General features: G+C 48.8%; 7 protein-coding genes across 7 annotated transcripts; 3 read left to right on the top strand and 4 right to left on the bottom strand.

The window, feature by feature from the left end:
* Positions 1 to 214: 214 nt before the first annotated feature.
* Positions 215 to 1,277, top strand: ONS95_010824 (uncharacterized protein; the record flags this gene model as incomplete). Its single annotated transcript, XM_058504407.1, has 5 exons — positions 215 to 286; positions 338 to 413; positions 469 to 713; positions 762 to 851; positions 912 to 1,277. The coding sequence occupies 5 exons, from the start codon at positions 215 to 217 to the stop codon at positions 1,275 to 1,277; spliced, it is 849 nt and encodes a 282-aa protein (XP_058358963.1).
* A 383-nt stretch (positions 1,278 to 1,660) lies between these two features.
* On the top strand, positions 1,661 to 3,964 carry ONS95_010823 (uncharacterized protein). The gene is made up of 2 exons (XM_058504406.1): positions 1,661 to 3,061; positions 3,130 to 3,964. The coding sequence occupies exons 1-2, from the start codon at positions 2,389 to 2,391 to the stop codon at positions 3,639 to 3,641; spliced, it is 1,185 nt and encodes a 394-aa protein (XP_058358962.1). The 5' UTR covers positions 1,661 to 2,388; the 3' UTR covers positions 3,642 to 3,964.
* On the bottom strand, positions 3,865 to 6,802 carry ONS95_010822 (uncharacterized protein; the record flags this gene model as incomplete). The annotated part of the gene is made up of 6 exons (XM_058504405.1): positions 6,391 to 6,802; positions 6,241 to 6,335; positions 5,217 to 6,185; positions 5,100 to 5,169; positions 4,965 to 5,053; positions 3,865 to 4,918 (listed from the first exon to the last, which is right to left on the bottom strand). Exons 1-6 carry the CDS (start codon positions 6,499 to 6,501, stop codon positions 3,865 to 3,867), a joined length of 2,388 nt encoding a protein of 795 aa, XP_058358961.1. The 5' UTR covers positions 6,502 to 6,802.
* Positions 6,803 to 7,772: 970 nt separating this feature from the next.
* On the bottom strand, positions 7,773 to 9,414 carry ONS95_010821 (uncharacterized protein). The gene is made up of 3 exons (XM_058504404.1): positions 8,714 to 9,414; positions 8,220 to 8,644; positions 7,773 to 8,150 (listed from the first exon to the last, which is right to left on the bottom strand). Exons 1-3 carry the CDS (start codon positions 8,924 to 8,926, stop codon positions 7,796 to 7,798), a joined length of 993 nt encoding a protein of 330 aa, XP_058358960.1. The 5' UTR covers positions 8,927 to 9,414; the 3' UTR covers positions 7,773 to 7,795.
* A 1,223-nt stretch (positions 9,415 to 10,637) lies between these two features.
* Positions 10,638 to 10,880, top strand: ONS95_010820 (uncharacterized protein; the record flags this gene model as incomplete). The annotated part of the gene is made up of 1 exon (XM_058504403.1): positions 10,638 to 10,880. The coding sequence occupies one exon, from the start codon at positions 10,638 to 10,640 to the stop codon at positions 10,878 to 10,880; it is 243 nt and encodes an 80-aa protein (XP_058358959.1).
* Positions 10,881 to 12,047: 1,167 nt separating this feature from the next.
* ONS95_010819 (uncharacterized protein) lies at positions 12,048 to 12,508 on the bottom strand (the record flags this gene model as incomplete). Its single annotated transcript, XM_058504402.1, has 2 exons — positions 12,048 to 12,145; positions 12,208 to 12,508. 2 exons carry the CDS (start codon positions 12,506 to 12,508, stop codon positions 12,048 to 12,050), a joined length of 399 nt encoding a protein of 132 aa, XP_058358958.1.
* A 3,930-nt stretch (positions 12,509 to 16,438) lies between these two features.
* On the bottom strand, positions 16,439 to 21,245 carry ONS95_010818 (uncharacterized protein; the record flags this gene model as incomplete). Its single annotated transcript, XM_058504401.1, has 3 exons — positions 16,439 to 19,284; positions 19,366 to 20,910; positions 20,990 to 21,245. 3 exons carry the CDS (start codon positions 21,243 to 21,245, stop codon positions 17,495 to 17,497), a joined length of 3,591 nt encoding a protein of 1,196 aa, XP_058358957.1. The 3' UTR covers positions 16,439 to 17,494.
* Between the last annotated feature and the right edge of the window lie 163 nt (positions 21,246 to 21,408).

Here is a 21,408-nt window from a genome sequence, read left to right as displayed (position 1 = left end):
TCCTGGAATGTTGCAACTAGCATGATGATGTAGCTACCCCGCCATGAGGAGCTGGAGAAGCTACGTAAGTTGAGTTTAAAGCTATTGCAGCTATATTACCATCAGAGATTCCCAAGGACATTCTATTCATTATAGATCTTCAACTCCATTAATCCTCATCTCACCAAAATCCAACCCATCAACAGTTAGAAACACTTCTTGCACATCAATCAAAATGGACAAGGCAAAGGCAGCAGTTGGAAGCTTCCTCCACAAGGATGGAAAGCACGACACCACTGTCCACGAGGTAAGAAACTCGCCAATCCAGCATTCAGGAACGACTTCTCATACTTCAAAGACCGTCAACCCAGCCATCACCAACGAGAACGTTACCCGTACTCAACATGAGAAAGTAACAACCGCAGTTGACAGAGGTTCGTACTATCCACACCCCAGCACATATGTAACAGGATCTAACCTAAATATTAGAGGTCCACCAGGATCATTACCACACATCCGTCCAGCCCATCAAGGACCGCGAAGTCCTCCCAGAGCAACACACTCACCAGATGGCCGGTGTCGAGACTCGCAACCTGAAGCACGGCAGCGATGATCACGTCAAAGAGCGTCTCGCTGCAGAGCAAGCACAGTTCAAGAATACTCGCACAGTTGGGGATACTCAACACACTTCATCTGCCAACCCAGTCATTGCTGGCGAGCACATCCACCACCACGTAGGTATATTGTTCTGCTCATGTGTGACACATACTGACGCTTCTCAGGTTCACGAGAATATCCAACCCGTAATCCAAAAGGAGACCATCCAGCCATCTGTTGTTCACACAACTGTGCCCGTTCACGAGGTTCACCAGGTACGTACCCCCTTCCCACTTTATACTTTATAAATCAATCACGTACTAAGCCATCCCAAGAACGAAGCCAAACACCACACAGCTACAACCCTCCCACCCGTAACCATGGACGAGTTCAAAAAGCAAGGCGGACACCTCTCCGGCCGAGACGAGCGCACAGATGCATTCGCTGGCGAGCCTCGTGCTGTTGGCGGAACTCTCGGAGGCGCAGGTGCCCGCGGCACTACCTCCTTGACTGAGAAGGATGGTCATCACAACAGCCACGGTACTCACGGTAATGGTTCTGGTGTTGCAACTGGCTCAGGTGTTGGCTCTACCAACTCTCACTCGACTGCCAATGCGACGGGTCATAAGCCAAGTTTGTTGGATAAGTTGAACCCGAAGAAGGATGCTGATGGGGATGGAAAGGCTGGATTCATGAAGTAGATGATTATCCCTGATCGAGAAGTTTGGGAACGAAAGGAAATGGAAATGTACAGAGATGTGATGACTTTTATCCTTTCATACCGAAAATGTATTATATGTTAGAACCATGATCGACTTCTACTTTCACCAACTGGTCTTTGTTTACTTCAACCTGATATATCATGTACCGTCAGCCAAGAGCACGTTTCGGAAAGTCATCATATCATGCCAATTTAATAACAGCTGCACGGAAATCATGATAACTGTTTGCAACAAACTGTTGCTTGATAATGACAGTCCAGAGGAGATGTTCCGAGTCACGTGCGATAGACATGCCATTCGAGTCACCTGCACCAATTTCCCGTGGATCTTGGATATATCGAGCATATTGAAACTTGTTTCATCTTCTTGATAAGATTGTCGTAACATCCAAGACTGGAATATCGCCTCCAAGATATTGTCAGGTGAGTCGACCCTTGCCGATTCATGCCACTTGTTCTTGCTTCCACCCCCAAGCATCACCTCCAGCACACTTCCTCGCCTATCAATCGTATACTTAATCACCCTCATCTACTCACTATCTATTTTATCTGGGCTCCTTCCGATCGTCCCTGGGACCTGCGTCGATCTCAAACGCCTTACTCGCGGCTGAACGCAACGGGCCAGCACTCCGTCTCGGCATGATTGCCAGACCTTAATCTGACCTCAATATACTTCACGTCCCCTCCCCCGCATCACCATGTCTTTTGTTTATCCGTGGAGATACGTTGCCCCGCTTCCAAGTCCGGCATGCCAATTACTCGCACAATGCCATCTCCCGACGAGGCTCATCGGAGTGTCGGCGCCGTGATAATTAATGTTCCCGTTTACTGATCGTCCAGGATCGACTTCATTTATCCTCGACGAGCATGCCACGACCCAAATTTTAATGTCATATGTCCTGCTTTGTATATTATTGGGAGGCAAATGCTACCGAACTTCGCATGCCACGCAAACTGTCCTCAAGATGAGGTGCTTGAAGTACTGCTCCAGAGTACTGGATCGCAAATATAAATATAAAATCGATGTGCTGCTCTGAAACTATTTCCTTTCGTCTATCGCCATTTCATTTCTTCACTACAATCCTTTCAGTATGCTTTACTCTACTATCCTTACAGCCTTGACAGGCGCTACCTTTGTCTCAGCCGCTCCAAAATGGCCTATCAAACCCAACACCACAGATGTCAACCCTTTCCTCGGCAAGAACTATTTCGCAAATTCATTCTACGCCAGCGAGCTGAAGGAGACCATCGCTACCTTCCTCGCTAAGAACGATACTCTGAACGCGGCACGAACACGGACCGTCCAGAACACTGGTACTTTTGTCTGGGTCGCCTCCGTCGCTGGCCTCTCCAACATCGAGAGTACAGTCAAGGAAGCCCGAGCAGAGCAGAAGCGCACAAAGAAGAAGCAGATCGTACAATTAGTGTTGTACGATCTCCCTGATCGTGACTGCTCCGGTGGTGAATCAGGTGGAGAGTTCAGATCGGCGGACAATGGTCTTGAGCTGTACAAGCGAACCTTTGTTGATCCTTATGCTGCCGCTGTGAAAGCTGCATCTGACTTGACTTTTGCTATCATCCTTGAGCCGGATAGTTTGGGCAACGCTGTCACGAACCAGAATATTCCTTTCTGTGCAGGAGCTACGCCTGTCTATGAGGAGGGCATTGCATACGCCATCTCCAAGTTACAAGCCAAGAACGTGCATCTCTACATCGATGCCGCACATGGTGGATGGTTAGGATGGGACGATAACCTCCCAAAAGGTATGATACAATCCCACTTCTTCACTCCCTTAACACAAGTCATGCCGTCCTCCTAACATCCACCCCAGCCGCCGCCGAATTCGCCAAAGTCGTCTCCCTCGCTCAGAACCTCACAGCCGGCGCCAAAATCCGCGGCTTCGCCACCGACGTCTCAAACTTCAACCCCTACATCGCCAACCCGCGCGCAAACTACACCGAATGGAGCCACTCCTTCGACGAGCTCAACTACGCACAATCCCTGGCGCCGCACCTCGCCGCCGCCTCCCCCTCCCTCCCCGCACACTTCATCATCGACCAGGGCCGCAGCGGCCTGCAGAATACCAGGACGGAGTGGGGCGAGTGGTGTAATGTGAGGGCTGGGTTTGGTATCCGCCCGACGACGGACACGGGCAGTGAGTTGGTGGATAGTATTGTTTGGGCGAAGCCTGGGGGGGAGTCGGATGGGGCGTGTGGGCCGATGATTGAGGGGAAGGGGGCCCCGAGGGCGGGGTTGTGGTGGAATGATTATGCGGTGGAGTTGGTGAAGAATGCGGAGCCGCCGTTGAAGCCGACGTGGGCGAAGGGTGGACATGCGTATTGAAGTTGGGTGATGAGTTGGACTGGGCTTGGCTGAGATGGCGGTAGAGATAGCTTGTACATATGAGGTAGAAGAGCAGATGGAATGTATATACACAGAGATACTTGAACAGAAAATAAGACAATGGGATTATGATTAGACATAAGATGAACTTTCCTTTACAACCTATGCATCATCATTCATTCTTCCTCCCTCCTTTAATCTCACCGAATCCCCACCCACCCAATCAACGCAACCCCTCATCCCTCTTCACAGCCAAAAACGTCAAACTCCACAACTGCACGATATTACTCTCCGTGGGACTCACCCCCGCCGGTGGCGGCAACTGCCCCAAATCAATATACTCAAACCTCTCACTCCCCGCATCATACGTCCAGCTCCACACCTCCGTACTCAAATGCTCGCTATTCTCATCAATCGCATCCCAGAGCGCGTTGTACGCTGCTTTGACATTATCATGGACTGAGGTGTCGGTACAGAATTCTGGGATGGAAGTCGAGCTGCAGCGAGCGAGTTGAAGCTCGAGTCCTTTCGCCATCATGGCGAGTTGCCAGGACCAGACCACCGTGCCGTGGTAGGCGTTGGTGGTCCAGTTCGCGGCGTAGATGGGGTTATCGCCGTATGCGGGATTGGCGACTAGCATGCCCACGTCGGTCAATAGACCAGCTGGGAAACGGAGACGGATACTGTTAGCTGTGGCGTTTATGAACTTGGTAAGTTGTGACTGGTTCGTGCTGTTGAGCATGAAGAGGTGGAAGCAGGTATCCGTGTTCATGACTGCAACGTTGGAAAGGTTGTTATTTCCATCGAGTGCGAGACCATAGAATGTCACGTCGGAGTCGATGCTTGAAGATTGGGATGGGAGCCCTGACGTTTCGGACGATGAGGCGTAAGCGTCGACTCGTTGTCTTGCTGTCTCGGCTGGGATTGAGACCTCGAAGAATTCTAAGGTGGAATCTTCCCAGACTTGAGCGTACGAGTCGACGAGTGTGGCGTTGAAGTCGAGTATACCGGCTGTGGCGAGCTTGGCGATTGAGCGTAGAGCTGCTGGGACGAGAGCGGCGTTGACGTCGAATGGGACTTTGCCGCCGCCGATTCCGTAGGTGCTATCTCGCCACTCGCCGACGATTTCGTTGGGTTTGAGATGAATGAGATTATCCTTTGTCTGATTACCGGATGCAGCAAATGGAGCGGATGATGTGACGACTTTGTTCGCGCTTATTTGAGCGAGTTCTCCGTATGTCAGGTTCGCGTTCTCGGGGAAGATGGTTGACATTGTCCTGGAATGGTAAGCGAGGATGTTCGAGCATCATTGGGTATACTAACTTGAGAAACTCCGTTGCTCGTGATGAGCCTTCAGCATTGCGAAGGAAATAATGCTCCATCAAAACAGGTAGGAAATAATCAGTGTCAATCTGTCAAGTCAGGATGGCGTTCTTCAAGCCTTCGGATCTCGCTTACCATTTTGTAATCACAAAGTGGAGCCGTGCTGGTGATGTTGTTTTGTAGATTCAACCATGTCGCATAATCACTGCTCTAGTCAGTTTCCGCACAAATCACTGGTGAGATTATTCTCACCCAATAGTCTCTTCGTGGCAGACAGATCCATCCGTCATGTTGACTCTCTCCAAAACACCAGCAATGACAGCCTCCAATGCTCCGCCTTCCCCTGTACTAAGAACAGGCTCAAGCAACAACGCAGCTATCATAGAATCTCGTCCAAAATACGTCAAGAACCTCCAAGCTCCAGCTATAAGCTTCGTCGTGTACGAAAGGAAGGAAAGTGAGGTCGTCTGATCAGGTGACTGAGTAATCAAATCTGCCGATGTTGGGCTGAGAACTTCCTCCGCGCTCAATCCAGTCAATTGAGGGTAATCAAAGGAGGCGTTGAAGGTGTACGTGCCAGCTGGGATTGTCACGGTTGTATTGTCCAGCTTGATAGATTGGTCTCCGCTGCTCAGCGAAATCGTCGTGGTGGTGATGTTGTCCAGCCAAAGTCTGCTAATTTCAACTCCATTGTCGGTGCTGGAATAATTTAATGCGCTTTGGATTTCATCTCGAAGCAGACTTGGACCTTCGACAAAGTCTCGAATTGTCCGGATACTACCTAGGATTGTGACCGAAAGGACAGCGGAGGCATTGAACTCTACTTGAGTGCTGATTCCGACAGTTGCATTTCCTCCGTTCGAATCGTCATAAATTGGTGAGAGTGGAGAAGTGCCGGTAGTGTTCACCAAGTTGATCCCCAAAGTTCCATTGACCCCACTCTCGGGCTCAAAATACACGATGATACCACTATTTCCACCTGGCCAGGCGACGATGATGCGGGGTCCGATGACTGTCAAATTGCTGTTGGGCTCTGGAGATGTTACGACTACCTGGGAAGCTGAATGACAGTCTGAGTAGAAGTAGTTCCTGTAAGGCAAGGAGTCGAGCTCCAGTGTCGTTGCTTCGGTAGAGCAGGTTGCTCCTGGAACCGAGCCAGAAGATGTTGGTGTGCCTGGACTTGTTGATGATGGGGAATAGACGAGATGATTGTCGGTACATCTGAATCAGATTATTAAGGTGACTTGGTCTTTAGTGAATAATTCTTGCTACTTACGAGTACATTTCTGGGAGGTAACAATCTGGTCCGCATCGCAAAGTTGGCTCGCCATTGATAACCGGACAGAGGAAGTCGGTATCATAACAAGTGTACTGTAAATCATGAGTGAGGCAGTGTTCTACGCCATTGGAGGCAGAGTTGATGTACCTTGGATTTCAGATAGAAGGCATCACCACAAGGCTCTAGTTCCTCCGCCGCCTGGCCCAGAGTCAGGCCAGCAAGACCACTGAGCACGAGAATGACCCCTTTAGCGAGCATGTTTTCCGATTGACAATTTGTTTATTGATATAATATTATCAACAGACGCAACACAGAACATGGACAGGCAGGTCCCTGCAACTCCTTCATATAACGCCAAAACATCGGATGACAACGTCTTTCGTAACTATTCTGTCCCGCCCGGCGACGTCATGGTCGAACATTGGCTGACCCGCTGGAGACCAGAAGGTCCGAATGAAGTCGAGTCCGCCATGGCCAAGCAGAGATCTGACTGGCCATCCCGAAGAGTGGGAAGCTTGAATTCAGGAACTGGGGCCTTGGAGATGCGGGGAGGAGTGGGAGTGCGGGGGAGAGGAGAGGCGTGGGACGAATGGGTTGAGGGGAAGCTGACACGCTGGAGACGCTATGGGGGGACACTAAGCGAGACAGCTTCTAGCGTAGAAGATCGCCGGAAAGGATTTTTCTTGGGGACTGGGATAGCGTCCAAAGGTACCTTGAGTGCCTTGTTTCGAGAATCTTGGTGGGGTTTAAGAGTAAGTGGAAAATCTTTGGGTCCGTCTTCGGCAGTGAAAAGGGGGAGCTGTACCGACACTCTTTCGGATTCGGATTCGATCGATACCCTGCCACCCGAGTAATACTACACACTACAAGAGAGCAAACACATCTTAAACCTCACACAGAATAGTGACCGGTACTGTCAACAAGATAAATATTATTCACCACGCCGACTACATCACACGATAGATCAACGTAAAACCAGGAGTCTTGTCTTCCATCGCCGTTTGCAACCTCACAATGCTCACTGCTTACCTCCGGGTCGCGTAAAAGCCCAGGAGAAGACACGTCAAAACTGGCTAGTCTGTCAAGGTTATGATATTCAGTTACTCGATAAACTTCACAGGGTACATAAAGTCAGATGCCATCATATTGTTTACAATACTCTCCAGGGACCTGGCACCAGAAATGAACTAAAGGCTAGCGGCATGAGGGGTTCATATGCGGTCCTTGGATGTGCTCCAGGTCCTCTCTCGGTCGATGATTTGATTTTTTCACTTTCTTCTTCTTCCACGTTAAAACCTTAGGACCCTACCTGTCCAAGTGTGAAGGAGCATGTTTCATCTTTCCACATCGAATTTCACATCTCGAAATTCTTAAGACAGAAGAATAATGCAAATGAGGTTTCATGCTGTAAATATTTACACACGTTCCTACCAGGCCGGCGAGTCCAAACTAATGCTACAAGGAGTCTATGCATTCTGTTTCTCTTTCTACAAGCTCACCCCTCCCTCCCATTAGCCCAACAACCCCCCCCCCTCTTGATACTGCAACCAGTTTAAGTGCAGCCCTCCCCAGCAGCAGGCTTCTTAGCCGCTTTATCACCACCAGTTGCACCACCGGCAGCATTGCTACCAGTAGCATTTCCACCAGCAGCACCAGCAGCAGCACCAGCAGCATCCAAGCTCACACAGCCTCCAGTGCTATCCTCCATAAAGAGTCCGGCGTAGATAACGCCCTCGTCAATACCAGCAGGCTGGAATCCCTCCTTGGTGACATCCTTGATGCCTTCACCAGAGGGCTTCTTGAGAGCACCAAAATGGTATTGGCCTTGTCCGCTGATATCGTTGGTAACTGGGCCGTTGACGACTGCGAGGGGGGAGTCGTCAGTGGAGTAAAGGACTGTGGTTGTGCTGTTTATCTTGTTAGTATTGTATCCTAAATCCCCAATAGTTGTACACAGGTTATAGAGCCAAACATACTTCTTGTCAAAATCCAAGGTAAGTCCAAAGTTGTGGAATGTATCGGGCGTGAAACTGGCGTTGAACAAGTTCACCACTGGGTTCGCATTCACATTCCCCACCAAGACCAACAAATCCGGATCCTGACCAGCTGGCTGCCCGGCGATCGTGCCGGTCTTCAACACAAACTGGTTAGTGCTGAATTTAGCATCCTCGAGGAACACGAGCTGGTACTCGTGGGAGGTGTTGAGAGGGCGGGCGTTATCTTTTCGGACGGTGAAGTGGAGGGTCTTGACGCCGAGGGTGGAGTCGTCGGAACCGTTGTTGGTGTCGATTTGGAGTTCGGCGCGGCGGAAACCGGTTTGCACGTTGTCGGCGGAGGGGGCGAAGATGGATTGGTCGGAGAGGGTGACTTCGTAGGCGATTGTGTTGCCTGCTGCGTCGAACTGTTTACAGGTTAGAATAAAGTTCCCTTTCGTGAGGGTAGATATATATATGGGGGAATAAGGACTCACAAGCGAGGTCCCGACGTCTGGGATCTTGATCAGTTGGCCGAATGTCAGGTTGGCGCCCTTGACGAAGTCGGTGCCAAAAGGACTGGCATCGGTATCGAAGAAAGCCGCATCACTACCAGCAGGGACTCGCCCGTCGAACGCAAGAGGGCAGTTCTGGGCAGCAGCAATAGAGGCCATCGCCAGGATAGAAGCGTAAGTGGATGTCAAACCCATTTTGAAAAGAATAGTTTCCGCCTAGGGGAAAATTGTACAAATGAATGAATGAATGTATATATGTGGGAAGAAAAGAATGTATACAACAAAGAATGTGATATGGGACGGATGAATACAAATGCACTTGAAACTGAAACTCTGGAGAGGAAAAGAAGAAGATCGGATTAAAGGTTCGCGGGGATGGGAGAAGATAAATACCTTAGGAGGTCGATTATGGATGGATCGCGCGGGCGCCGCCCACTGCCGGGACTCGGAGGCTTCAGCATAGCGACGATCCAGTGGGGCTTGGCGCATTCGTCTGATTTCATCTCTGGGGAAAGTTTATTTTGCGGCTGTCGCAGCATAGACTTTTCTAGATGGTATCAAGTTCAGGACGTTTCATCTGTTAGAGTTGCGCCAAGGGTGCTGCTAAGCGAAGAGCACCATTGGCATCGGCTGAGCAAGCGAGTTCGTAGTCTCGGTGTTGACGTGCATGTGCAGGGTTGATCGATACAGGTTCCGACGGATAAAAGAACGAGCGGCCCCATCTTGGAATTGGGCATTGAAAGGTTCATTCTGAAGAAAGTTAAAGCTGAAGGCGAGTGTAGTTACTGTCCTCTAGAGATTCGGTCGTGTGAAACACCATGAGTTTCAGACTGCTAGAATAAGGATAAGTTAGAAGGGACGTGACGACACTCTGGTTCAAGTCTCGGTAATCAGACTCATATTGAAAGTCAATATAACCGAGGGACAGAAAGGAAACTTTGTTTGAGCGAACATGTGTCTGTCATTTCTCGCAATTAATGATCCACCTTCCGTTTGCTTGTTTCTGTCTTGGCCATTAATTTGTCGTTGACGTGACAACATCTCAAGTATTCCACCATGTTGCGCGTAAATTGAGGAACATTACGTGCGAGTTTCGCCAGCCATTAGTGGAAGATAGTAGAAGTGATTGTGACCACGCGTGGTGGCTTCGGGCGGGTACACAAAAGTTAAAATGCGCCGAACCTGTCGAGAAATTTCCAGAATTTTTGCATGACGCAGCCGAAGTACGGCGGTACACCTAGTGTATCCAGATCAATCTCGCATACACCCTGGTTGTACACAGGTAGTGAGTAGATACAGTAGTAATCGGATGAGATGTGGCCCGTCCCGTAAAGGTCACGACGAGCCGGGGTTAGCTTGACGAGTCGTTGGTCGATTACGAAGGTGGCCCACTTCACCCACCATTTATCATCGGAAGTTTTGGAGGGGGGTGGGGGTGAGGTACGAACAGACCCACCAGATACGGTAAAATATGCGGTAGAAGCAGAAGATAAAGGACCGGCCGTGGCATTGACAATGGTCGCAGTCTTGGTCACAGTCTCTGGCGGCTTCTCAGAGTGCAACTCTGTATCCTGATACTCTGCCTGCTGTAGTCACCGTTTATGCTCGGAGAGCATGCCGTGTTGACAGAATGTTTGATAAGTTGTGCTTTGATTGAGATTATTATCTGGAATAATGATGTCTTTGTTCGTGGACTAGACAGCCCATTCTCGCGTGGGAGTGCGAAGACTTGCTAAAGAGGAGCATAATTTGTTAGAAAACGTCAGAGAATGTTGAATAGTCGAAGTTGATGCTGGCATTGAGCTCGCTGACACGAGAATTGAGACTAGACTTAACTTGGAGGAAAGATTATCGAACTTACTATGTCTTGCTTTGTTGATAATGGTAGGAGTGGTCCTTCGAAGCAATGGTAGATGATATCGATGCAAAGCCCGTTCTTCCCAGGAGGATCAACTACAATCGAATCATCGTCCCATCAGCTCTTTCTCCTGTTGCTGGTCCATTTAATCCGAACACCGAGAAGATCAGAACCGTAGCAATATCACCATATTTCGGATTCGTAGGGAAGCGGCAGCGAGAGCTGATCAAAATTCACAAAACTCCTGCAGATCCTAAGATAGCAATGCACAAGCCACTCGCACACTTGTAATGTAAACTCCGCCGACAGCGACAGGACACTGTGTCAACAGTCTGCAGAGACGGGAAAATTGCGGTATGTCATCTGGACTAGATGTAGATGGGTTCTATGAAAGACTAACCATCGCGAACGATATCTACAAGCCTGTCAATAACCTGTGGCCACTGTCAACGATCAAAGGTTGAGGACCAACACACGCCGAAACTTGACATGATGTGATAAACGTATTCTTAGGATTGAATGGCTGTGATCGGCGCAAGGGGAGACCCTCTGTCCAAGAATAAAGCCAACCAGTTTCTCCACAATTAGGGCGTCGCAGCAGTATCCACCACCGGATTTCGTGATCTTCAACTTCAGCTGAGATCCAAGGATAATAAACGGGGATACAACATTGAAAAGACGGATCACCCGTCTGGGGATTTAACTGCGCAAGCAAGTGCAGTCAAAATGTAGAGGAATCATAGTGGCTCTCGTCCGCTCTATATAGCTGATTTCGTCAAGACACACAGGAAAAAATATCGATAACGACAAATACTCCTTGCAAGCTGGACCTGCCCTGCCATGCCTCCAGACTCGCACGTAGAAGCCGGTGAATAGGTCAGCATTTGCAGACAAGAGGTGCGGAAAACATATTGGATATAAGGTACGTTAAAAGGTGGTGAAAAGTTGAGTGGAGAGTGGGCTTGGGAAAGAGGAACGAGGAGGTACTAAGCACGGGGGAATGTAGGGATCCCACTTGCGAGGCTGTCAGTCTGCCCTCGAATCTGGAATGATTATTAGACACAAATTATTCGCAAGACAATAAAGGTTCAAGAATCGGGGGGGTGGGGGAGACTTATGAATCTCACAATAGACCTATCCGTGTGATGTGTCAAGAATGCAGTGCTCGATGAAAAAGGATTGGTGTAATGTACGGCGAGGGTGACGATATTCAACAGGTTAGAACGTTACTCATTGTCTACGGAACAGACGGGTTCTGAGGAAAAAGGTCAAGGTCGATATTGAAAATTTTGGCGAATGAAGGTCATCGTGTACGAATATGGAAAAAAAGAAAAAACATTAATTATATTTTACTGCCTGGCAACCCGTGACAACAATCTCCTGACCTTCAACCATCTTCAATGTGTCAACCCCCCAACTCACGCCCAGCCACCGTTTCTCCTTGCATCAACACTCCACTCAGTAGTATTGCGTCTTGCATTTCTCCGGAGCATCATGGTCATTAGAGCACCAGACCTTGTTGTGTCCATCATTCTTGCACCAATCATGGTCCTTGTCTGCAACAGGTCAGTAGATGGCCACAGAAACTCATATGCTCACTCGGAGAGGTTCAACTTACGGTATGAGGTGTACTCGTACTTGCTCTTGGAGCACCAGCCATGCTCGGGTTGGTAGCACTTGGGTGGGTCGTATGGAGGATAGTCGCACTTGTTCTTGTAGTCGTACCATTGCTGGCCGTATGGGCACTGCGGTTGTGGGTAGGTACAAGTATGCTTGTGCCAGTCGTATTTGCCGCCGCCCTTGATGCACTTGAGGAGACCGAGAGTGCGGCTTTCGAGGGCGGCCTCGGGCTCCGGAGCGGGCAGAGCAGTGGCGCCAATGGCCAAGAGAGCGACAGTGAGGAGGTGTGTGAGTTGCATGATGTTGGATGGGGCTTTGTGTGTGTGGAGATGTGATTATCAGAAGCTGTTGTTGGAGATAAAGAAGTCTTCTTGTGGGAGAGGAAGAGGCCCTTATATACTTGAAGGAGAGTAAATTAATCTTGTTTTGACCAGTCCAATGCAAAAGCAACTTTCATACCGGTAGTTTTGACTAAGACTTTCGAATATCATCTTTAGAGATGGGCAAGCTCAACGCTAAACTTGCTCGCATCAATTCAGTGGTGCATTAGTTCCAGGGGCCATTGCTTTGGCTGTACTTGGGCTGCTTTTTATCGCAACATGCATTAAGCCATATCAAATATGCAATATGATTTGACCAACAAGTTGTCAGGTCGAAGCTATCTTTGGTCTTTACATGATAGGATAGGATGTCAACGAGCCAACAGTGGAAATGTATGTGTTGTCGACGTAGAAACGCATTAGCTGATAGACTTGCAGCAAACTAAGCAGTCCGACCACCTGTGCCATCTCAGATTACATCTCACCAAGTCAAAGCATACTAATGGACAAAATTGGAGAAAATTGGAGAATTCCTTCCATGTAGACAACGCTATCACTATGCCTACAACAGGAAATTCCAAAACAGAGGAAACAGGCGTATCCTAGCTTTTTCCGTTGTTGAGATGGCTTCGAATGTACCGAACCCCATTATCAGATTACTCAGCTCGATAATTGGAATAAGGTTAAAAATAAGGCAAACTCTCCCCTTCTCTGAGCCTCCAGTGTTACTCGAAGCGTACTCCACTAGGCCATATCGGAACAAAACAACACTCAGTGGCTTCAGATTCGAAGCTTGTGATAAACGCGGCTGAAATGCCAAGCTCAATAAGGAAAAACGATCGCGTAAGAGTGAGATGGCTTCTTTCTGCTCTCCGAAACCCCTCCATTGACATCACTTGAGCATTGCCCGACCAACTCCCGCAATTAATAATGATAGTCTGTGTATATCAAAAGTGCCAGTACGAACACTCCAATCTTCGAGGCTATTTTGCCAAACCAGAGCGTGGTTGGCATCCCCTCGACCCAAAGTTGTTTGTTGACTATCGCTTAGCACTAAAGCGGGTCGGGCCTTGGCAAGGAGAATAGATCTACGCTAGGAGTCCTCACCCCGCCTCCAACTGCAGATACGGGACGACTAGGCTGATTTCTCGAACTCTGTATCGTCAAGAAGAACCGAGTTCCCAGCAAGTGCATCATGGTTGATCTAGTCGGAGAGTTAAAGACTTTAGACCTGCATATGTAGCCTGAAATATCTCCCGTTGCCTGGCTAAGGCTCGGTTTAAGATCCGAGGAACCACTTGGACATTTTTCTCCGCATGCTAGGCGGGTGCGGAGCATGGTACCAGAGAGCTCTCAGACCACTGGCAGTTTCTATCTGCGCGTTGCAGAAGTCAATCACGAGCTGGCTTTTGACCGGCCGGCATGTTTGTATTCCTGGTGCATGATTGTTTGGGACAGTAGGGCTTGGATGGCTTTGACTGATTTCCAAATTCAGGCGGTTAGAAGACGTAGTTGTTGAGCTAGAGACAGCCATATCAGAAAGCAGAATGTCGAGGCGTTGTGATGATTCATAGATTGAAGATGGCTTGAGAGGTGCTTTTTCAGGGCCTGGACACCGCTTTGAAAAAGAGATGAAACACATTGGTGTTGGCCAAACATTATATATGAACCATATCAAATAAAGCAATGTAGCGATGAGCATCACAAATACTGCCCGGCGGCAGAATTCAAGAGTATCGAAAAAAGCAACCAATAAGATCGGCCCAGCCAGAAAAAGAAACGCAATGCTTGTTAAAGCCATTCCTAGCCTCAAATCTGCATCTCAGCCTCAACCAAGAGCATCTGATATCATGCGTCCCATCCAAACTATCGAATCTTAACCTGCAGCAGGTCCGCTCGCTTCCCAAAGCCAGCTCGGGTGCCTGACCGAAAACTTACAGCCGGTCAAATCCCAACAATGCCATTTCACTGGGCCACGTGCAGCGCGGCGAGCTTACGGAATCTTTAGTTCCTGAAAGCTCGAAGCTTGCGTGAGTAGTGAGGGGTACTGCAGTTTTAGTCTTGGAGACGGCAAGCTGCCAGCTTGTGAGTGGTGTGCCAAAAGCAATGGTCAGATGGGAATCTGGCTGGACAAACTCGTACGGTACCGGTAGATTTGTGTCATAGCTAGCTCGCAGGGGCATCACGTTATCTCCTCGGATCGAGATTCAATCCAATGATGTGACAGAAAACTTCAAGCGGAACATTCCTCTTCTGCTGTGGCCGGATTAGTAAGGCCATCTTTCAAGCCAAAAAATACTGTGCTTTCATCATTCACCGTCCACATCAATGACGACCTTTTGGTCGTACTGTACTACAGCCAAGCTAGTTGATGGAACAAAGTTGGCCGTCCGTCAACCTTCAAAATCCTTATCTTCATCGCCACACCGGTTTGACTACCATTCCGATATCCATTAAACTCCGCAGTCCTAATGCCCCCAGAGGCAAGATCTCCATCCCCAAGCAATCGGACAGGCCTTCCACGTGTCTTATGCTTATTCTTCGGCCGATCCCTCCACCGATCTACTAGTCTGAAAAACAATGTCTGTCTCAGGTGTAATTCCCCGATCCAGCGATCTAAAGAGCCAGCTAGTAGTGAGCTACCAATCATATCCATAGTCTCAACCTTTGGAAGAAGCAAGAAGCAAGAAGCAAGTGTAGAGTCCTCTCTGGTAGTGTACTACCTAACCTCTACACAGCCTTGGCAAACATCTTGACCTCATTGATATCCATCTTTCGGCCGTAGAGCTTTAAATCCAAAGTAAGCTCGATAACCTCCCGAGCATCCTTGATACTTAAACTTACCGCAAACACTTGAATTGGCCACTACCTTGGCCTTGTCCTTCTTCCAGCATCTCTGTTGAACTTCGGAGTGTTTGAGGTAGCTTGATTGAACTTAAGGATTTGAGTTGGTGATTTGGTGCTAGATTACAGTCCCTGTAATCACTTACCTCTCCAAGTCATACCCTTCTCTCTCTTGATTATGTATCTATTTCCTCACTCTCTACTTCTCTTCTTAAGCACTAGTCTTCGTTTCAAACTTTTATACAATAATCAGCACATGCCTCCCATTCGGTCCTTCTACTGCCTAACTATGAGGAAGGTACGTCAGTCATCTTACCAATTGTAATTTCCACCATATCATGACCCTGATAAATTTCAAACTCGATTCAACGTATCCTCAGGAGATACTACAGCAATTCACATATCGTGATCATCACTATCATGATATCATGATACCATAGCCCCCACTGATAAGGTCGACCGAAAAGCAGAGTAAAGGGAAAAGAAGAAGATCAACGGAAGAAATGTAAAATCATACCGGTTCTAATTTCAATGCTTCAGACACCCCTTTATTAGTTTCTTTGCAACATGCAATCCTTTTCAACGTTAGTCTCGGAATAGTTGGGAGTTGTTTGCAAAAGGCAACAGACGCTGCCTTTTTTTTTTTTTTTCCTTCGAGGCCTAAGCAAAATGATTAGTTGTATGTAGAGAAGCTCCGGGGAATACTTTAGACCACAAGAATCAAATGAAAAGGAAGTCGCGAACAGTCCTCGCATACCACATCTAGAGCTGAATACCTCGAAAGTACATTGAAAGGGACTGTATTTACACGAATACATCGTACCAAGCAATCAACCCTCTCCCTTTCTCCCCTTGACCCCTAGTCCTTCCTTCCCCCTCTCTTTCCCATTCCCCCTCTCTCCCCCTCTTCCCGCACAATCCCCTACTAATCTCAAGTAAACAATACACTTCACATGTCCCACCCCACACTTCACACAACCTATCAAAATCGTCTTTTCCATCTTACCACCCAAACAGACGAATGTCACAATATCACGACCAGGGCAATATACCTGTATTTGCATTGTAATCCATTGCCATTCTTCCGCCTCGACATCAGACATCTAGTCCACTCTCTGCTTTACTCCGGTCTACTCCGCTTAGCCCAGTTCTACTCCGGTCTACTCTGCTATAATCTGCTTTTCCTTGCCCTGCTCTAATCTTCTCCCGCTCTGATCTTCTCTGCTTTACTCCGGTCTACTCCGCTAAGCCCAGTTCTACTTTTCTCTACTCCGCTATACTCTGCTTTTCCCTAACCTGCTCTGCTCTGCTCCGTCGTAATAAATAATATCTTGTGAGACACTCCTTTTGGCCCCCCAAAGTTTCTTTGTCCGCCAGTGCCGACGTTGATGTTGACGATGATAGTGAGTCTGAGGAGCGAGTCCAAGGAGCAGGGGATAGAATTGAGGTAAAGTGCTAGCAGGTATATACAGAGGGATTGACTGCCTTCGATGGGATTGAAGAGAATTGTCCCTGTTGACATTGTTCGATCGTGAGATTTTTACGATATCAAGTCGTATCATACCACCCAGCTCGAGTCACATGCTGGTACTCGTAATTGAGAAAATACAGTCTACTGAAGCTTCCGTTGAAGCAGCTGCTTTCATTCTAGCAAGTGACAGTAATACTACTCGCAATCAGGTAGTGTAGAGATGAAGTGAAGGTATCAAAACCTCAAGGCGCAGAGTGGTATATTCGCTTGCTTACTTGTCTGCTCAAACTCAAAATCAACCTCAAATTCATCTCACCAGATGACACACCACCGAACATTATCTACATACATACAAATTCCAAATTCCAAATACCCGAAAATCAAATCCGAAATACCAAATTCCAAAATCCAATTCCTCAAATTTCCAAACAACAAATATCAAAATCAAATATCCAGACCCAAGTGCCATGCGGTGAAAAACAAATACTTCCAGCCTATGCACCAGCCCGCTCACTCACCAAAACGCCAGGAAATGCAATGCAACACAACACAACACAGCACAACACAACATAACACAACGCAGCAGAACATGTACAACACACCACACCACACCCAATCACTCAACCACCCTCCCAACCAAACAAACCATTCTACAACGAACTCCCCTTCGAGACATACCTCCTCAGAATCTCATTCTCCGGTGTATGCGTCTGTCTATGCTGATTCTCCCCTCCAACACCTCCAACTCCACCTCCACTAATACCATGCGGCGGTAATTCCCCCCTCTCTCCACTCCTACCCCTCCCCCGATCTTTATCCATAGTAGCAAAATCCGTCTCGCTAGTCGATCTGGGCAGGAGACCCTTTCGCTTCCTCTGTTTTTCCGGCTGTGTCTGCCTGAGAGTCTCTTTTTCTCTCTCCCTCCCCTTCCCCTTCCCCTTCTCCCTCCTCCCACCATAATCAGCCATACCCCCACCCAAACCCACACTCCCCCCCTCCCCCTCAACAGAACTATTCCCCGCGGTCCTCATCCCCCTAAACTCCCTAACCACCTCCGCAAACCCCTCCTCCAGAGTCTTCATCCTCGCCAGCATCAACCTCCCCATCATCCTCTCCGTCTCGGCCTCCTTACTCCTACTCCCCTGAAAGGCTTTCAACCCCCCAGTCGCCATCGCCATTTGTGTAGCGAAAGAGCTGGGAACTGCGCCGAGATTCCCGGGAGCGTTGTGGTCGAGACCCATGTCTGACATGCCCATGTCGAGACTGGAGCGACGGTGGCGGATTTGTCGGGTTCGGGTTTGCGTTGTAGGACCGGGGCCGGTGAGTTGAGAGTCGAGGTTGAAGTTGAAGTTGGGGACGGATTGGAAGTTTTGTCGGCCGGGTAGGATGGGGCGGGGTTTAGTCTTGGGGAGGCCGCTGTGGAATGGCTTGGGGGTTTGATGGCCGCTGAGAGCAGTGGGAGTATGTGTGCCTGTGTTGGTTGTGGAGCGGTACTTTGCTGTCAGGGGTCGAGATTTGGGTGGTGAGGCGGAGGATTGACTGCCTTCGATGGGATTGAAGAGAATTGTCCCTGTTGACATTGTTCGATCGTGAGAACGGCGTTGTTGAGGTGGAGATGTTCTGGGTGGGGCCAGGTGTTTCCGAGAGGAAGCAGCGGATGAGGAGAATGCCGGTGCGGTCATGCGATTTGGAATATCCGAAGTGAAATAATCTTCATTCTCGTTTGGCTTGTATGACGTCGCACCATGGCTCCTGGATCGTGTTGTCTGTTTCTCTAGCTCTTCACCATCATGAGTATTCAACTCATCATCCCCATCGTCTTCAGTTTCTTGAGCATCATCATTTCTGGTGTCAGTACCATAATCATGAAATCCGGCTCTGGACATGAATTCTGCCGGGTCGCTAGCGACTGATCTGGTTCCGGAAATACCACGCTGTCTTAGAGGAGTTGCCTTTCTTGCTTTCCGTCTCATCTCAAGTCTGTCCACAATCGAGCGATCCTGCTCTTGAGGCGGACTTGCATCAACGCCTTCCGCCATCCAGTTGTTGACAACACTATGCGTCTGTCGCTCTTCGAAGTGCTTACGCTCAGCTCGTAAGGTCTCTGGTCGAGGAGCAAGTCTGAAGACCTCATCGAGAGCATTGTCATTCTGATACCCACCAGCCACGGAAGCCTGCCGAAGTCGGACACTGGGACTGAACAACGCCATTTTGGCATCTTGGAAGGAAACAAGTCTCTTTCCACCGTGGCTTGTGTTTTCGACGAGATCCATGGGTTCGAAGACAGAGCGAGCCAGAAACACTCTTTCGTAGGCATAGATGGCGAAGAGAAGTGGGAAATGGGTGGCTTTGATGACAGTTCTGTTGGCTTTGATGAATGATCGGAACGGAATGATGAATCGCAGAGGTGTTAGAAGCCATGCAAAGATATTACTTGGAGCTATTTTCAAAGACGATTAGCAAACGTGCCACACCAAGAAGACAATCATCGTGCCAGCACGCAACGCGAGGAATGACTTACCGACGTAAGAGAACAGGGCATCGTTCTTGACCATGCTAATCGTGTTGACAGCAAAGACAAATTGATGCTCCTGGTCAGCATTCGAAACAATTGCCATGAACGAGTTGGTAAGAACTGTGATCAGAATTGTAACAACCAAGAAGTGACAGATGAAGAGGAAGAGAACCAAAAGTGCCTTTCCCAGCGGGTTGTATGTCGGCCAGGCTTCCCAAGCAGCAGGAGTAAAGCCCATCAAGATCTGGAATATCTTGTACGCTACACCAGCAGCATCATACTCATCTTCACCAAAGGACAGCGTGAAAGCAACGAAGAAGCCACTGCAAGCGATGAGAATCAGGACGAACACTGCAACGAGATCGACCGCCATAAGCCGGAATGCAATCAACAGCTGTGAGAAGTATCTGTAATGATCCAGGACGCTGAACAGCCGAGGGAAGAGCAGGATAGCATTCGTAGCCAGGACATCGTACGCCATGCTATTCCACTGATGTCGTCCAACGCCGACTAGAAGCACTCCATACAGACGCATGCAGTAGTATACTGAGAGCAGGAAAAGAATGCCCAGATCAAAGGCATTCCAGAAACTCATGATGTAGAGACCGAATCCTTGTTCGTTGAATCCTACGACCTCGTCGAGCATGAATCCTGCACTCCAGAACCAGAAGACGACTTCTAGGGTGGTAATTTCCATGGATCGTTGGGCTAGGACCGCTACGAAGAGACAGAGTAGGATGAATAAGGAGCAGGTGGAGAAGAATTGGCGGTATCGAGGAACTCTTAGTCTCGATAGCTTGAACAGTGAAGCATCTCTTGGGTCGTAGAGAGTAACGGTCCTCCTAGATTGTACAGCCTGCTCTTGATGCTGCAGCATTGCCTTGTTTGGAGATTTCGGCGAATGCATTGATCCATATCCACCCTGCTGGTCTGATACCTTGATCAGCGGTGTATTCCCATCTGCCCCCCGTCTCAGATCCGGCACTGGTGTTGCAGGCTGTGTTCGATGAAGATTGTCTGCGGCTGAATGGAAAACAATAGTCCCTGCCCATATAGCCTCCAACTGCTGGACCACAAGAGGATGTGCCAGAAACCGTTTTGCAGATGCTCTGATAGCTACCTCCAAAGTCGAGATCCTAGCCGCAGCAGGTCTCGGCTTTGGCCCTCCATTTGGTCCTGATGTGATTGAAACAGGTGTAGCCAGTCCTTGTAGCGGGAAGAAGTCGTATGATAGCGCATCGATCAACTCTCGAGTATTGTATTCCTTGAGCAACTTGATTGCGATCAGCTCGCACACCATCGCTCTTGTTCGACTGGTGCCCGCATTTCCTGGATTTGCCTGACTCTCCTTCTGGAACTGTAGACAGTTCGCCATCAACGCATATAGGGTCGCTCGAGAGAAGTGGGATGTTCGTATCTGTTGCTGCATCGGCTTGACGAGGAATTGGGAGACTTGGGGGGATCGAAGCTGGTCCCATGTCAATGTGGTTTCGGTTCTGGGGACGATGATGATTCGAATGGCATGCGTGAGATTGTACACTGGCAGAGCATCTGCAGGATACAAAGGTTAGCAAAGTAACATCACCGCAGGCAAAGATGTTCGCGGTATGGAGTAATAAAAATTGCCAACCTAGATGCGCAGCGGAGAAGATTGGCAGAAGAGGCGAATGCGAATCTCCATCCTCGCCTTCTTCTCCCTCACTCATTCCCTCCTCTTCCTCGTCTCCATGATCATCCTCATCATTATCCTCCTCCTCTGTATGTTCGTCCTCCTCATCGTCTTCGGTAAAATCTGCAGCGGCATGTCCAGCGTACGGAGAAGAGAAGAGCGGCGACTCTTCAACGCGTCGACGTGCTTTCTTGGGTCGAAGAAGCGAGGACAACATATTTGTGTAACGACCGAATAGGACCTTCCTCCAATACCTCCCAGGCCTTCTTGCCTACGGACAATCAACGAGAATTGATGCTGGTGTAGTGGGGGAGAGAAAATGGCATCGCAATGGAAGAGCAAACTGGACCAAGCGGCGTAAACATGTGCGTGGACCCCTA

The sequence above is a fragment of the Cadophora gregata genome, assembly GCF_030347475.1.
Source record: "Cadophora gregata isolate MNR1 chromosome Unknown scaffold_5, whole genome shotgun sequence".
Taxonomy (NCBI): domain Eukaryota; kingdom Fungi; phylum Ascomycota; class Leotiomycetes; order Helotiales; family Ploettnerulaceae; genus Cadophora; species Cadophora gregata.
Note: the sequence above shows the minus strand (reverse complement) of the source record. Positions and strands in the feature narration are given on the sequence as shown.